The sequence below is a fragment of the Squalius cephalus genome (assembly GCF_949319135.1).
Source record: "Squalius cephalus genome assembly, chromosome: 22".
NCBI lineage: Eukaryota > Metazoa > Chordata > Actinopteri > Cypriniformes > Leuciscidae > Squalius > Squalius cephalus.
Genome location: NC_137143.1, coordinates 26,967,050 through 26,983,752, shown reverse-complemented (window position 1 = coordinate 26,983,752; position 16,703 = coordinate 26,967,050). Strand labels below are relative to the sequence as shown.

The 16,703-nt window shown below is 37.4% G+C and overlaps 1 protein-coding gene across 3 annotated transcripts; it reads left to right on the top strand.

Moving 5' to 3' along the window:
• The first annotated feature begins 1,131 nt into the window (after window positions 1-1,131).
• On the top strand, window positions 1,132-16,209 carry pik3ca (phosphatidylinositol-4,5-bisphosphate 3-kinase, catalytic subunit alpha). 3 transcript variants are annotated; one of them, XM_079856827.1, is made up of 21 exons: window positions 1,132-1,533; window positions 2,429-2,529; window positions 3,798-4,212; window positions 4,686-4,895; window positions 6,710-6,960; window positions 7,416-7,661; window positions 7,875-7,960; window positions 8,934-9,039; window positions 9,441-9,593; window positions 9,820-9,954; window positions 10,587-10,711; window positions 10,801-11,047; window positions 11,150-11,253; window positions 11,380-11,551; window positions 12,951-13,057; window positions 13,602-13,723; window positions 13,819-13,897; window positions 14,169-14,339; window positions 14,415-14,532; window positions 14,610-14,764; window positions 15,644-16,209. In XM_079856827.1, exons 3-21 carry the CDS (start codon window positions 3,861-3,863, stop codon window positions 15,912-15,914), a joined length of 3,210 nt encoding a protein of 1,069 aa, XP_079712953.1. In that variant the 5' UTR covers window positions 1,132-1,533; window positions 2,429-2,529; window positions 3,798-3,860; the 3' UTR covers window positions 15,915-16,209. The 3 variants fall into 3 exon arrangements, with proteins under 3 accessions (XP_079712953.1, XP_079712954.1, XP_079712952.1); XM_079856828.1 differs by having other exon boundaries at window positions 1,132-1,569; window positions 3,842-4,212; XM_079856826.1 differs by having other exon boundaries at window positions 1,132-1,569.
• Window positions 16,210-16,703: the final 494 nt, after the last annotated feature.

Here is a 16,703-nt window from a genome sequence, read left to right as displayed (position 1 = left end):
GCCAGACGTGAGCCACATGCTTCAAACGTCCAACAGAGGGGTGTTTTCAGTCACGCAAGTTGTCAAAAAACCCTAGAAATACGTAAAAACGTTCTATACATGAGATAGAGGGATGTTTAAATAAATTTATGGATACATTGTGAGATTGTATTCGTATACATAATTCTATTTTGGCGAAAATATTGTGGTATTTAAATTAACCTCTCCCTCACCAGAGTTGGCACAGTCCATTTCCTATCGATGCGAGAATCTGATTGACGATTCAGCACGCGCAATGAGAGAGGATGCGCGAGCCTGTGACATGATAAACGGGTGTGTACTTGAGGTAGTGTCCTCCTTCAATACTATTATCTATTTGATTTAGGTGTATTTTATATTTTACGCGAGTAGTTTTGAAACTGAATACATGTATTTTACTCAATTGCATTTCCAAGGCTATTTTTTTTTGCTTCTTAAAAATTGATTTAGACGTTGAAACTATACGTAAACTACGTTGAATTATTGTATTCAAAGCTGAAGACGCAGCTAATGCCATACAACTATAAATCATCAGTTTAACAATTTGCAATAATTAACAAAGGATGGGGCACATTGAGAAAATTTAGATAAAATTTTAAAATACTTCAGTTAATTGTGGAAACTTCTATACTTTAATTCAAGTATGTTTTAGCAATAGGCCTACTCTTACTTTTAATTGAGTCAATTATAATAAAAAGTATTGATTAATCAATAAACAAACTACATATTATTACAGACCTATACAAATACATTATTAGGCTACGGAAAAAAAACTAGAGAGAAAGACGATGAAGATAATTTATTGAGTTACTCGAGCAGTCCAGTTTATTCATAATTTAATATGTTCAACTTTTGTTTCTTCATTACTATTACTATTCAGCATTCATTGTTTATACAAATATGCGTCTCTGTGTGCAGTCTGTATAAAAGCACATTTTCGTGGTATATCTGCAGTTTTAAATGCATATATTTGCAGTGAATATTGCATCAGAATTCATATATAAGATGTCTAAGTGTCCTGACAAGATTAACAATTCACACTTAATTTCGCTCGCTTGGGTGTGTTTGTTGAACATATGGCTGTCTGTCCCATACTGTAGTGGGATCATCGATTGGAAAAAGAGTTCATTGGGTTTGTCATCCTCGCTCTCTCACTGTCTCTGTCCCTCTCTCCCTCTTAGCAGGCAGTCACCCTCCCTCTTACCTATCCGGCTACTTTGGGGCTTATTTATTCACAGGATCCTCCCTTATTCCATCGTGACAGCTTTTCGGACGATTTTCATCCAATCCTTCGGATATTGGAGAGCATGTATTTCGTCTTTCTATGTCGGCGATGAATGGTTTGTGTGAAAACACTGCTCTCGATCCGCCGCCGCCGCTGCCGCTGCTGTGATGATGGAGAGGCGGTGCGTGTCAGAGCAAGGCGGATAGAGGCCCAGCAAAGCCCCGCGCTGGATTTACAACCCTGAACGAGCGACTGAACACCAACAGCAGATACCTCACAACAACTCTCCGGTACATACCCATATTAGCTAAACACACAAATGTGAGGTATGTGTTTAAACCTCTATTGTTCAAATACCAACGCTAGTGCTCTTTTAAAAAGTCTTATGTATTGTTTCAGACTGGTAACCGTTAAAGCGTCGTTGGCGGGATATTACTGCATATTTTATCTGAAAGTTATCGGGTTAGCTATACGTTAGCGGATTAGCCTAGCGGCTAGGTGGCTAAAGGAATCAATATCTTGTATTTTTGTAAAGAAATTGCTTATCCGCCTTTAATAACCCTTTGTCACGCTAACTAAAAATCCTTTCATTTGAGAGTATTTCAACTCTCTAACAAGAATAAATGTCAATTTCTGCTTAATTAGTATGTTTTGAATAGGATTGCTACTTGGCTATCTGGCTAATTATGTGAGAGATCAGAGCCTCCAAAACATATTTCTTCTTTTATATTATGTCTATTTTGTTTTTAATGTGCTTAAATGCGTGCTCATTATAAAATCCAGCTTGTTTACTTATACAAACTGTAGTATTAAACCGGTTTATGGTTAAATTAGTGCATGTTTCTGCTCAGTCATGATTCAGGTTTGTTTGTTTTAACCAGTCTGTGGTCAAAACCTAATTAACATTGGTATGACATTAAGTTATTGTTGTCTATAAACGTATGTCTCTATAAACAGTTCGTTTTAGCAAGTGGTTCTTTGTCATTGTGGGTCAGTCTATTCATATGCAAGAATGATAACCCGGTTAATCTTATTATCTTCCCATCTCTGTCACTCTAAACACTGCTGTGGAAGTTTGTTGTGCTTTGTACTGTTGGCATTGGTTTAGTTGTTTTGGGTAAACTGAGTGAGCTGGTCCACTTTCCGCTAGACACTGAATGTCTGTCCTCGTTGCTGTTGTTACAGTATAATTCAGTGGACCTGAAGTTATAAAGCAAGCAGATCAGATGAAGGTCTGAACAATGACGGACATTTACATTTACAAGTGGCACTAACATCAGACTGAGGTAAGCACAAATACCACCAGCTTATGTAAATATTGATTCATCTCTTGCTTTTTTTTTTTTGCTGAGAAGAGACGACTAGCAATATAAAGTGTGAACGGGTGGAGTGGTTACAACCTCGACCGTACCACGATTCACAAAGCTCTGTGTTAAACATTTGCATGGTATTTTACATGAATTACCTGAAGAGGATGGTCAGGACAAAAGATCTGACGTGTTTATCTCACATGGCCTAGTTTTAAAATCCAATAATTTCAGATAACACCACCTCACATGTGTCTTAACATGGTGAAAGATGCTGTTTGTCAGATTAGTGAATCGCTTTCAGCAGCCTTACACACAGGAGATGGATACAGTTTTCGTTTTGTTGGCTCATGTTAGCAGGGAAAAACAAGTCATCCACTTCAGTATGAAGTGCCAAATGTTTTTGGCGCTATGTTGAGTGGAAATATCTCTCTCTCACAGAGTGATACATTCCTGTCATTGCCCAGTGACTCAGATGTTGGGTTGTACTGAACTTCTATAAGCATGTTTTTTTCAACAAGACTGATGTCAGTGATGCATTAAATGAGTCTATTGGTCTCATGGATTAGTATTAGTGTGTTTGTTAAGGTGGTGTGTGTCTTTTAGGTACAGCTCAAAAGTTCGGGATCAGTACGATTTTTTTTGAATGTTTTGAAAGAAGTCTCTCATGCTCATCAAGGCTGCATTTATTTGATTAAAATATGCAGTAGAAACAATAATATTGAGAAAGATTATTACACTTTAAAATAACGTTTTAAAATGTATTTTATTTTAACCTTTATAATTATTTATAACTTAAGTTTATTTGAACTATTTTAATATAGTATGTTCCTATGTTGGCAAAGCTGATTTCTCAGCATCATTACTCCAGTCTTCAGTGTCAATAGAAAGATTTAAAATAGAAATCTTTTGTGAGATTATAAATGTCTATTATAATGATCATTTAGTGCATCTTTGCTGAATAAAATTATTAATTTCCTTAAAAAAATAGTACTGACCCCAAACTTTTGAACGGTACAGTAATATCAGTTGGTAACACCTTACAGTATATAGCCTAATGCTTTATCACAGACCAGGTTAATGAGAAGCATTATAAAGGCGATGCTGATTTGTTCAGATAACAAGTCTAAGGTGTAGTTTACAATACTGAACATTTTGTCTTGTCCGTTGATCTTATTGTTATTGAAAACAGTGCATGATGTCAAACATGTCGCCAAACCCACTTTATTTTTCCTATTCCTTTTCAGGAGAAAAAGTGGTTGGTGATATTCTTTTTTCTTCCCTACTGAAGATTGCGAGGACTACAAATCATGCCTCCAAGACCCTCGTCGGGAGAGCTATGGGGCATCCATTTGATGCCCCCCAGGATTCTGGTGGACTGTCTACTGCCCAATGGCATGATCCTGACTCTAGAGTGCCTCCGGGAGGCCACCCTCATCACAATCAAACATGAACTTTTTAAGGAGGCAAGGAAGTATCCCCTCCACCACCTGCTGCAAGAGGAGACGTCCTATATTTTTGTCAGCGTAACGCAAGAGGCAGAGCGTGAGGAGTTCTACGATGAGACGAGAAGACTTTGCGACCTTCGGCTATTCCAGCCCTTCCTAAAGGTCATTGAACCTGTAGGGAACAGAGAGGAAAAAATCCTCAACAGAGAAATCGGTAAGACGTCACACATGAGCTGATTTTTTTAACCAAAAATTAATGTCAAGAGAATTCAAGTAGACAGAATGTCCAAAATTCACATCCCTGTTTCTGAATGACATACAGTACCATTCAAAAGTTTATCAGTAAGATTTTTATTTATTTATTTTAAAAGAATGACTACTTTTATTCAGCAAGGACACATTAAATTGATCAAAAGTGACAGTAAAGGCATTTATAATGTTACAAAAGATTGCTATATGCAAATAAACGTTGACTTATTCATCAAAGAATCCTGCAAAAAAAAGTTTTACGGTTTCCACAAAAAATATGCAGCTTTAGTAAGCGTAAGGGACTTCTTTCAAAAACACAAAAAAAATCTTACTGATCCTAAACATTTGAACAGTAGTGTATTTTATTCAAAGTTTTATTTCTTTTCTCTCCTGACCCTTGTTCTGAGGTAGTGTTTTTTTTTTTTTAATGTGTTTCAGGTTTTGCCATCGGCATGCCAGTGTGTGAGTTTGATCTAGTGAAGGATCCGGAGGTACAGGACTTCAGGAGAAATATACTAAATGTTTGCAAAGACTCAGTAGAGCTGCGGGATGCCAATGGGGCACACAGTCGAGCACTATACGTTTATCCTCCTAATGTGGAGTCTTCACCAGAGCTTCCAAAGCATATATATGGCAAATTAGACAAAGGTAGGCTTGTTCTTTTACAGAAATATTACGTGTTATTTTCATGTTTATGGACATTTTCTTCAGGAGATAAAAAAAGTCTTTCTTGAGCTATCCGCTTAAGTCATAACGCAAGGAATGCTGTTTCCAGGTCCAAGCCTCTACTCGTTTCACTTGAGAATACTATCTCAACATCCATTCATGAGCAGTATTTATTTAGATTACACATTTAGGCCAAGCATTTAAAAACGTCTACTGTCTCCTTGCTCACAGCGTCCCAAACACAAATATGTTAAGGATTTAAAAAAGATGAATCGCTGTCTGGCCATCTGGGATTTTGGTATGGAGATAAATGTTAGGATTATAAATTTCAGTAGTATCACATCACATCGTGAGTGTATACTAGCACCGTTTGTTGTTTTCTTGGGGCATCTGGTAGAGCGTTTGGACCCTGAAACAGTGAGGCGTGTGACGTCAGACTTAAGCTGATGATGTTCTATAATAGTCCTTTCGAAATTAGACTACTTTTCGAGGAACTTCTGCTTATGAGTTACTAGTGAAATTTCTGTGGGCAGAGTTTGCAGAACTCAACTGAAGAACACTGCTTTTTGGCTCTATGTCCCTTCCTTTTATACTTGGTAGATATTAACTGAGTTTAGGTTTGTAGGTGGTCATGACATGAGTTGACAGATGAATAATCATATACAATATTCACTATATAGAATTTCTTTCTTCTGCTGAACACAAAGGAAGATATTTAGATTTTTAAGTGAACTATTCCTTTAAGTCATGTCTTAAGTATGTGAGGGTCAAAAGTGAGATATTTAATTTAATGCCTAATGTAAATGGTTTGTAGTCTGTTTGTGTTCACTACTCACTAATGTGTGTGCACTAACTTGGATGGGGTAAATGCAGAGGACAGATTCCGAGTTTGGGTTACCATTCTTGGCCTTCACATGTCACTTTAAACTTCAGTTATTTCGAACCGTTTGTTTAAATGAATCTGCTCAAAACATTGATTTTACAATTTGTTTGCATCATTCCTCAGATAATTTAAGGGTTTCCTGGTTTTCCATGCTTTAAAATGTCTTGATAATACATTATTTATCTATATTTTACAGTGAATTATTATATTGTGCATTGAAATAAAAACCATTAATTGTTATTTTTAATAATTTGAGGAAATGTTGAGAAAAAAAAATCAAATAGTCAAAATGACTGAAAACAGCTCTAATTTGACCACACCAGTCTCATGCTAGCACATTATTGAACATTTACTTTTTAAACAGTGTGATATTTGCATGTTTTAAACATTTATTGATGGTGCGGCCCAGCTGCCTGCTACGCTTTCGTTGTGTTTTGCTGATACACACTGACGGTCCAGTCGACATTATTGGCTGTGGTAATTGACAGCATGCCACAGATGCGTCACATTGATGAAAGGTTAAAAAATAACATGGAATGATTCTTTATAGCCTGAAGCCAGTAGTAATCTTCATAGTATCGAGTTATTCCTGGATCTTCTGTATTTTCAGCAATGCTGTTTTTTCTCTCTTATGTGAATGAGCCTGTGTTGTAATGGTTGTAGTCATGAAGCATATGATGCTTGTTTTTATGCTTTTGCTCTGTTTCCTTATAGCCTGGAGGAATACATGCACAACAACTCCATTACATTCATTCCCTGACAGCTTAATTCGGCTACATTCAGTACATGAGTCTGTTTAACTCACAGTAGCCATGTGGGATTTATTGTTTGTTCTCACATGCTTAATGCCTGAAGGATTCAATTCAATAGTGCTGTTGCTGTTAACACCCTGATCTTCTTCTATCTGTGCTAGGTCAAATCATTGTAGTTATCTGGGTGATCGTCTCTCCCAACAATGACAAGCAAAAGTACACGCTTAAGATCAATCACGACTGCGTACCTGAGCAGGTGATCGCCGAAGCCATCAGGAAGAAAACCAGGAGCATGCTGCTGTCAGCTGAGCAGCTAAAGATGTGCGTGCAGGAATATCAGGGCAAATACATCCTGAAAGTCTGTGGCTGTGACGAGTATCTTTTGGAAAAGTACCCCATCAGTCAGTACAAGGTATCTAGGACCTTTCGGTATCTCTAAAATACCACAAATATGCACAATTTCATACATATGTTCCTGAAAAAACGGTTATAGTTTATACTGTGTATGAATGCAGTCCTTATGTAATATTTTAGTTCACATGCTGCTTCGTTTTTTTTCTGTACAGATTTATGCTTTTATACTGGGCATTGATTAATGCGCTATCTGAAATTTGTAGTCATCTCGGATTTTTCAAGTTTATGGCAGTGATCATGTGTTTGTTCCAGGCTTTCATTTTCCCAAAACGAGCCAGTACACCAGAATGCAAATGAGTAGTCTCTGTATCCCTGCATTTTAAGTTTGATATCATCCCAAAAAAAGTTTTGGCAGAATTAGTGTTTACGACACTTAAAATAGCACACTCTGCACATTTTGGATGACTTTATGTACTAAATCTCTCTCTATTTCTCTCCTTCTCGTTCTCTCAGTATGTACGGAGTTGCATTATGCTGGGTAGGTTGCCAAACCTCATGCTTATGTCCAAGGACAGCCTTTACTCTCAGCTGCCTATGGACAACTTCACCATGCCTTCCTACGCCCGCCGCATCTCCACTGCCACGCCTTACATGAACGGAGAGTCCTCCACCAAATCCCTCTGGACCATTAACAGCACTTTAAGGATACGTGTCCTCTGTGCCACATACGTTAATGTGAATATTCGGGACATTGACAAGGTACTTGGCTAAAATCTGTCTTTCTGGATTCTGAAAGTCATTTTATTACTAAATGCATGGGGTGTGTTTAGTAAGAAAGCAGAAGTTTTACATTGTTTGTGAAAGAACTGGAAGCTGTTTGTGTCTTTCTTTAAATAACTGCATGACCTTTCTGCAGGGCGTTTTCTTAATCCAAGAGGATGTTTGCTGATAGGTTGTTACCTTTTGTTTTAGATTTATGTGCGAACGGGGATCTACCATGGTGGAGAACAGTTGTGTGATAATGTCAACACACAGCGTGTCCCATGTTCAAACCCGAGGTACCGTACATACACTGGTCCTATCTGATACTGTTATTGCAATTGATTAATTACTGAGTGAATGCATCTACAAAATAAAATGAAAGGTCATTTCTGCCACAAAATGAAACAAAAAGGTAATTGTGAATTTATTTTATTTTATTTTTTATTTTACTTTATATCTCACAATTTTGAGTTAACATCATGGAATTTTGTCTTTTTTTCCTCAGAATTGCAAGTTTATGTCTCCTAATTCGCAAAACGTTTTTATATCTCATAATTCTGACTTTGTTTATATATTTTTTTAACAGGAGCCTAATTTCATGGATGAAAGGGTCTGTGCATTCATATGAAATTCATATTTTGTTCATTAATTATTTTGGTACATTCCTTTTCGTATTAATATGAATGCATGAAATCCCATTAAATTAGCAATTTTGAGAAAAAAAAGATAACTTAATCATGAGATATAAAATCAGAATTGAGAGAAATAAAGTTGTGAGTTGTGAAAAAGTCGTCATTAACTTTTTTTATCGTTTTATTACATGGCAGAAACGGTTTTCATACTTCCTTGGTTCACTCATGTTTTTACTACATTACAAATTATGTAGATGTGCTTTGTTGACTTTAAATGTCTAGGAGAAAAGGTATTTCATCTAGTGCAAGAGTCGGCAAACTTTCTGATGTTTAATTTTTCTTGTTAATAACTGTGATGTAAAAAAGCCCACCCTGTCTCAAAATATCAAAATATTCCCCTCATTTGTACAAAGTTCACTGCAGAGTGTGTGAGTGGCATTGTACCACCCAACTCAATTGGATTCACTTTAGTCTAGTAGGATAATTAGTGACATTCATCTCTCTTGCCCCTCAACCTGCCAGTGATGGCCGGATGTTGCCCGACCCCTGATATAATGCAAATTTTTCCAAAAATGTTAGACATTTTAAAATAAAAAAATAATACATATTAAACACTGATTGTGTGGTGATTCTCCAGGTGGAACGAGTGGCTGACTTATGACATGTACATTCCTGACATCCCCCGGGCGGCTCGTCTCTGTCTCTCCATCTGCTCTGTGAAAGGAAGGAAGGGGGCAAAGGAGGTGACTTGCCTTTTTGTAGTGCATATTACACAGTTATAACAGTGTTGTTATTGTAAACTAAAACTTTATACAACTTATACAAAAATCGTAGTAAAGCTGAAATAAAGTATAAATATTAGATGAGAACTTATACTTAGAAATAAAAAAAAAATGTAAAATGTTGCCTTGGCAAGTACTAAAATGACTAAAACATACTGAACTAAAAATAAACTAAAGTTAATTAGAAGAAATAATTCAAATGAAAAAACACATAAAAATTACTTAAACTAATAGTAATAAAAAAAGAACACTGTATTAACTTACCTCACCCTCGTTGAGAACACTGTTCAGGTTATTTGCAGTGTTTTAGTGGGGATTGCTTCAGAGGTCTTTGAAATTAACCATTAAATGATCTGTTACAGGAGCACTGTCCACTGGCTTGGGGAAACGTCAACCTGTTCGACTATACACACACATTGGTCTCAGGAAAGATGGCACTGAATCTGTGGCCAGTACCACACGGCCTAGAAGACCTCCTCAACCCCATTGGGGTCACAGGCTCCAACCCTAACAAGGTTTCTTCTCCTGCATAACCTCTTTCAGCATTGAGCCGTTTACAATTTAATAAGGTTTAATACGATTATGCGCTGTGTTGTCTAATCAGAGGTTGACATATCAAGAGCATATGCTCTAAAGCTGTTTATTTAGTATGCAGTTGTTTTTTTATGTGTATTGATCCTTAATACAAAATAAGAATGTGTAACTGCATAGATGCTCAAAGTGTTTGTTTTTTTGCTCTAGGAAACCCCATGTCTAGAGTTGGAGTTTGACTATTTCAGCTCGCCCGTTAAGTATCCTGACATGGCCACAATTGAGGATCACGCTAACTGGATAATATCCAGGGAGATGGGATACAATTACTGCCAGTCTGGACAGGTGAGCTTACAGACACACATCCTACTTAATTAATTATAGTGACACACTTGCTGCTGCTATTAATACCCTTTACAAGCTTGAGGAGCATGAGAAACGCCTCTTGTCATTCTGTGTAGTCACCTCATGAGTGTCATTGTGTCCAATTATTAAAAAGTACAATGTTCATTCATTTGATTTTGTAATGGATCTCAGCAGTGACCGCACAATTTTTCAGTAGCATGGGTCCTTGCATCCATTCTCTTTCTCAAAACATTGTTGAATCATCTCTTATTCATCAAGGCTTTTTTTTTTTTTTAAAGAATGTAACTTCTACTGAAGCAAACACAATTGTTTTACAACATCAGAGCCAGAGGTCATATTCGGTCTGTCTTGTAAAGATGATTGCTCTCAAACTTTCTAAATTATGATTGAGGCTTATTCTAACTGAAAGTACACTACCATGTTGAGAGTTAAAATGGTTTTGAAAGAAGTCTCTTAAGCTCACCAACCATTTATTTGATCAAAAAATGTCTTCAAATGTTAATTATAAATTAATAAAAAAAATTTTTTCTTTTTGCAATCCGTTCTCTGATTGATGTTTATTAATGAGATTATTAAATAATACTTTTTTTTTTTTTTTTTGCAACTTACAGAGCAGCAGACTGGCACGAGACCACGCAATGACAGATGCAGATATAGAGCAACTTCGTCAGCTGGGCAACAGGGACCCGCTTTCTGAGATCACTGAGCAGGAAAAAGACTTCTTATGGAGGCACAGGTAATCTACCACCCCTATTAGCTCTAGTCATTTTAGTGTCCATCTGCAAAAAACGTTTCTGTAGAACTGTGTTTGTGTTTTTTCTATAGGCAGTATTGTGTAAATATACCAGAAATCCTGCCCAAGATTCTGTTAGCGGTGAAGTGGAATTCCAGAGATGAAGTTGCACAAATGTATTGCCTTCTTAAAGACTGGCCCGCAATAAAGCCGGAACAAGCCATGGAGTTGCTTGACTGTAACTATCCTGATCCAATGATCCGAGACTTCGCAGTTCGATGCCTTGAGAAGTATCTGACTGATGACAAACTCTCACAGTACCTCATTCAGTTGGTTCAGGTAAGACTGATATATTCAGTTATTATTTATTATACACGCTCTCTCATGTTTACCTGTTGATTTTTATTTTTTTTCCAATGTTTCACTTTTCATTTGTTTAAGGTTCTGAAGTACGAGCAGTACCTTGATAACCCACTGGTACGATTTCTGCTGAAAAAAGCTCTTACAAATCAGAGGATTGGGCACTTCTTCTTTTGGCATTTGAAGTAAGTCTTTTCCTCTTTTTGTTCAGCTTTCTGTCAGGGTTTTACATACACTGACTTAAATATCATGATGATGTTTTTGAAGTTCCAAATGAAGTTAAATTGTAACAAGATCTTGTGTGGTTGCAGGTCAGAGATGCACAATAAAACCGTGAGTCAGCGGTTTGGTCTGCTGCTGGAGTCGTACTGTCGGGCATGTGGCATGTACCTGAAGCACCTGAGCAGACAGGTGGAAGCCATGGAGAAGCTCATCAACCTCACAGACATTCTCAAACAGGAGAAGAAGGATGAAACTCAGAAGGTAAACTCAGCCTTTGACCTTCTCACCTAAAAGTAGGCATGTGAGGTTATATTAGAAGAGTCTTTACTTACACTGGAAGTGAAACCTTAGCTGTTAGATTAGATTTACGGAGGACACGTCATCTACTCCGTGAGGTGAGCATTCAGGCATTACTTTGAATTACCAAAACATCCCACTCGATAACTCGATAATGTTTAATTTGCAGACAACGTTTGTGGTCATGTAAACACGTTAAAGCATTTACCTATATCACCATAAGGTCATAAACAGCTTAAGAATAAACCGATTGACACAGATAGATTTTTGCTGATTACTCCGATTTCTCCCGACATGTAAACACCTTAACCTGCGTTCTGTCGGCTTATTGAAGTGTGCATGTATGATATGTGACAGAAAAGTGTCCTTATACTGCAAATTTAAGTGCATCCAGCCACAGCGAGTGTTTTGTGGTTGGGAAGGAGAAATATATTGACCCAAGAAATATAAAAAAATATGTTCTCATCTCGTGCAGCCAAAGGATAAATGGTACAGCTGTAGAAACTTCAAATACGAGAGGAGAATGAGTGACATTTTGAAATACTTTGGGGTTTTTAATGCTTTATTTAACATCACAACTCGGATAATAAACAGTGAAATACATGGATGCTTACGTTTTGAAGACGTTTGTGCTTTTAATAAATTTATCTTGAGTAGCATGCAGTGTGCGGACTTCACTTTTCTTTTTTTGTACGTTTTGAAGTCACCCATGGGCAATAACCTGTTTTTTTTAATGCAGTCTTGTAAACTTGATTACTTGCATTGTCGGGTTATTGATTTGCATGTAAATCGGGTTATTTCAATAAACTGATTTTTGGTAGTTATCAGCGTATTGGTGTGCATGTAAATGTGCTCAATGTTGTTAACGGAAAGAAGTTGAGCTTAAAGTTTATTGGTCAATTAAGTTGCTTTGTGTTTGCTGATGTGAGAAGCTGAAGCTGAAGGCCCAAATGTGATACTCAGAATTATTTGATAATTAAGAAATCAATAATAAATCAACTGGTAAATCTATAAATAAATTGAAAAAACTATAAATCAAAAAAGCAACCCAGCATGTGAATAGATTAAAGAATCTGAAATAAATAAGCGTTGTAATTATTAATATGGAAGTAATCAAAATATCAAAATGAAAATAATTATTTTAATATGTGATGAAGTGCTTGATAAATTCTTTTTTTATTGCATTAAATTTGCATTAAATTTAATCTATTGCTTTATCTATTATCTATTGCCCTTTATCAATTTCCTGCTACACCGGGAGGTGTCATCTTCCATCAATCATTGGACTGATGCCAAGCTCAGAATAATATTTGTATTGATTGACTGACTTTAATTTTAAAGTGTATTTATTTCTGTTTTTCAGGTGCAAATGAAGTTCCTGGTGGAGCAGATGAGGCGACCGGACTACATGGATGCCCTCCAAAATTTCACCTCTCCACTCAACCCCGCACACCAGCTGGGTAACCTACGGTGAGTACCACACTGTGCAGTATTTACAGCTGAGAGAATCTATTATCACTTAGCAGGGATGACACACTAGGCAGACATAAAAGGACACAATTGTACAATAATATGAGCTTATGGGCTAATGCGTTTCCCACTTACACTACCACTAAAAATGTTGGGGTCACTTACAGTTTTTTAAAGAAATCAATACTTTTATTCAGTTGATCAAACGTGACAATAAAGACAATAAAGTAATGTTACAAAAGTAAAAAAATACTGATTTTTTTTAAAAACTTTCTATTCATCAAAGAATTCCCCCCAAAAAATTAATTCAAAAAAGTTTCATGGTTTCCACAAAAATATTGTAACATCTGTTTTCAACATCTATTGAGGTAATGGCTGCTAAAAATGAATCACAGGAATTAATTACTTTTTAACATATTATTTTCAATTGTAATAATATTTCACAATATTACTGTTTTTACTGTATTCTTGATCAAATAAATGCAGACCTGATGTTTACCTAGTGTATATTTGATTTGTCACTTGTTTTCTGTGCGCATGGCAGACTTGAAGACTGCAGAATCATGTCCTCGGCCAAGAGACCGCTCTGGCTGAACTGGGAAAATCCTGACATCATGTCCGAACTTCTGTTCCAAAACAATGAGATCATCTTTAAGAATGGAGATGGTCAGATCATATTTTATACTCTTTTATTATGAATGCCCTTATTTTTTATGGTAAGAATCAAAATTGACAATTTTTCTACATTTTCCTTTCATTAGACCTGAGACAAGACATGCTGACTCTTCAAATCATCAGGATAATGGAGAACATTTGGCAGAATCAGGGGCTGGATCTGAGGTATGTGGGTGTAGTGGTTTAAGATTTTGCCTGGTTACCAAAACATTGTAACCAAAAGGGTAATGCATTAACATCATCATTGTTTCTTTGAGTAAGGCACAGAACTGTCCCTGCATAAGTGTACTTTAAGTCACACTAGTTAACATCAATACCTGATAACTAGTTATATAGCTGATGCTTTTAAGTTGTCCCTAATTCTCTTGCAGCCTTGAGTGAAAGTATAATTTACTTAAAAAAAAAAATGTTTTTCTCATTTTTTTTTTAATCTCAGAATGCTACCCTATGGCTGCTTGTCTATCGGAGATTGCGTGGGTCTCATAGAGGTGGTGAGAAGTTCACACACAATCATGCAAATTCAGTGTAAAGGAGGTCTGAAGGGGGCGCTGCAGTTTAACAGTTCAACGCTGCATCAGTGGCTAAAGGACAAAAATAAGGGCGAGATGTGAGTGGCAAATTTTAATTACGTTTTTCAGTGGCCGGTTCAAATATCTAATAACAAAATCATCTGTGTTTATAGGTACGACATGGCCATCGACTTGTTTACGCGATCCTGCGCTGGCTATTGTGTGGCCACTTTCATTCTGGGCATCGGTGACCGACACAACAGTAACATCATGGTGAAGGACGACGGGCAGGTGTGAAATTGAATGCCACTGAAACATTCAGTCGTTATCAATATCCTCATATTGACCTTCTGCTTGTGTTCCTGCAGCTGTTTCATATAGATTTTGGTCACTTTTTGGACCACAAGAAGAAGAAGTTTGGCTACAAGCGAGAGCGAGTTCCCTTCGTCTTAACTCAAGACTTCCTAATTGTGATCAGCAAAGGAGGAACCCAAGAGTGCACTAAAACTAGAGAGTTTGAGAGGTGCGTATGTTAATGTTGGAAGCATTGCTCATTGTTTTCCAGTGTGAATTTAACCGAAACAAATCCTTTGTTGTTTCGACATTAACATAGTTATTGGCAGACAGCTAACTATCCAAGACAATTAGCAATTGAGTTGAACAATAGAGGCTTTCAGAATGGGCCTCTCGGGCCTCCATCTCAGCAGCCTTTCCTCTTCCAACAATACTCTGACAGCCAGCCGGCTGCCAAGTTTCCTGCTTCTCCTCTGGACTTCCGCTTTCTAACAAATCTCTGCTTCAGTCGAGACTCAAAGGAGGCTTCAAAAAAAGCAGGATTTGCTCTCGATCAATGTGTCTCAGAGGAGTGGAGGTCCATGTCTGCTCTCGCTTGAGTACAACTAAACCAGTGATGAAATGGTCTCTGGTGGAAGGACAGGCTTTGAGTACACATACAAAAAAAAGTTAGTTTTTTGATGAAAAGCACATGAAGGAAAACTTTAATGTTGTCACTTTAAATTTGCATAGATTTTTTTTGTCTTTAATATTAGCTTTGTCTATAGAGTGCTGTAGGAATGATGTATTTTTACAGGCCAACTCAGAAGTTGGCATCAAGCTGATTCCTTTGATATCCTGCTCGGCGTGATGACGTTTAATGTCCCCGACAACCACTGTAGTCCCGTTAAGCCACTTGTTAGCAAATGCCATTTTCAAGACACCTAAAAAAAAAAATCATGAATGGGGTATTACTAAAGTATTTTATGTTGTAGGATAAAATGTGAAAATATTGTGAGCTTGTGTTAACCACAGACCTTATTCCAGGCATTCAACAAACCCCCCCATGTTTTAGGGCTCTTTATAGATGCAACAGAGAAGCTGAATGTCTCACTGTCTCCCTCTGCAGGTTCCAGGAGATGTGTTACAAGGCTTACTTGGCCATCAGACAGCACGCCAACCTTTTCATAAACCTCTTCTCTATGATGCTGGGCTCAGGCATGCCCGAGCTGCAGTCCTTTGATGACATCGCTTACATCCGAAAGACCCTGGCGCTGGATAAAACCGAGCAGGAGGCCCTGGACTATTTCATGAAGCAGATGAATGACGCTCACCATGGTGGATGGACCACCAAGATGGACTGGATCTTCCACACAATCCGACACCATGCCCAAAACTGAGCCGATGCCCACTGGCAGAACTTAGGGCCGGATAACAGGCAGAAACGAGACCTTTTTTGTAGGACGCACTGCCTGCTTTATGCCATGGAGAATCATGGCACCCAAACCTCATGTACAAATGACCTTCAGAGCACTAAAACAACCTGAAAGGACATTTTTTTTTTGTCCTCCTTTTTTGTTTTTTTTTTTTTTTTCAAATGAGGCGTCTCTTGCCCACCATTGTCCGGAGTGGTTTTACATTATAGCTGTAGTTTTGTCCCGCTGTTTTTTTTTTTTTTTTCTTCTCTCCCCCTTGTGCTGCTCTTTTCCTGGAGAGTCAATTCTTATTATTATTATTATTATTAATATATATTATTTTTTTCTATGGAAAACAAACCTTTGAGAAAAAAAAAAACCTTCAACACTCTTCAGGAGCTTTTCTGGGGATGTTCATGTCTTCCTGTTTAAAACTACAAATGCCTTCTAATATGCACGGAACCTCTGAGAACACTCTAGAAAAACAGGGTATGAAACTTTCTGGTCTGCTACCCGGCCTTTCCGCTCAAAACCAACACTAACCCCCCCCCCCCTGAAAGACAGCCGAGGCGTAGCAGTACAAATCTGATGGTGCTGATTTTCAAATTGCGCTCTTATCCTTTGAGTTCAGTTGGCCGCACTGGCTTTTACAATAGATGGATGATTTGTTCTCCTTTCTTCCTTATATGCACAGTGAGCTAAAATGATAGCCTGAATACCTTATTATGCACTGGACGTGAATATTTTTATTTCGTTTTTATTACGATCTCACAT

What these genes read in the sequence shown, in the direction of transcription:
- pik3ca (XM_079856827.1), top strand. Translation starts at nt 3,861, where the DNA reads ATGCCTCCAAGACCCTCGTCGGGAGAGCTATGGGGCATCCATTTGATG. An exon ending in ACCTCATTCAGTTGGTTCAG is followed by an intron (nt 11,048 to 11,149) that starts GTAAGACTGATA and finishes CATTTGTTTAAG; the next exon opens with GTTCTGAAGTACGAGCAGTA. An exon ending in AATCAGGGGCTGGATCTGAG is followed by an intron (nt 13,898 to 14,168) that starts GTATGTGGGTGT and finishes TTTTAATCTCAG; the next exon opens with AATGCTACCCTATGGCTGCT.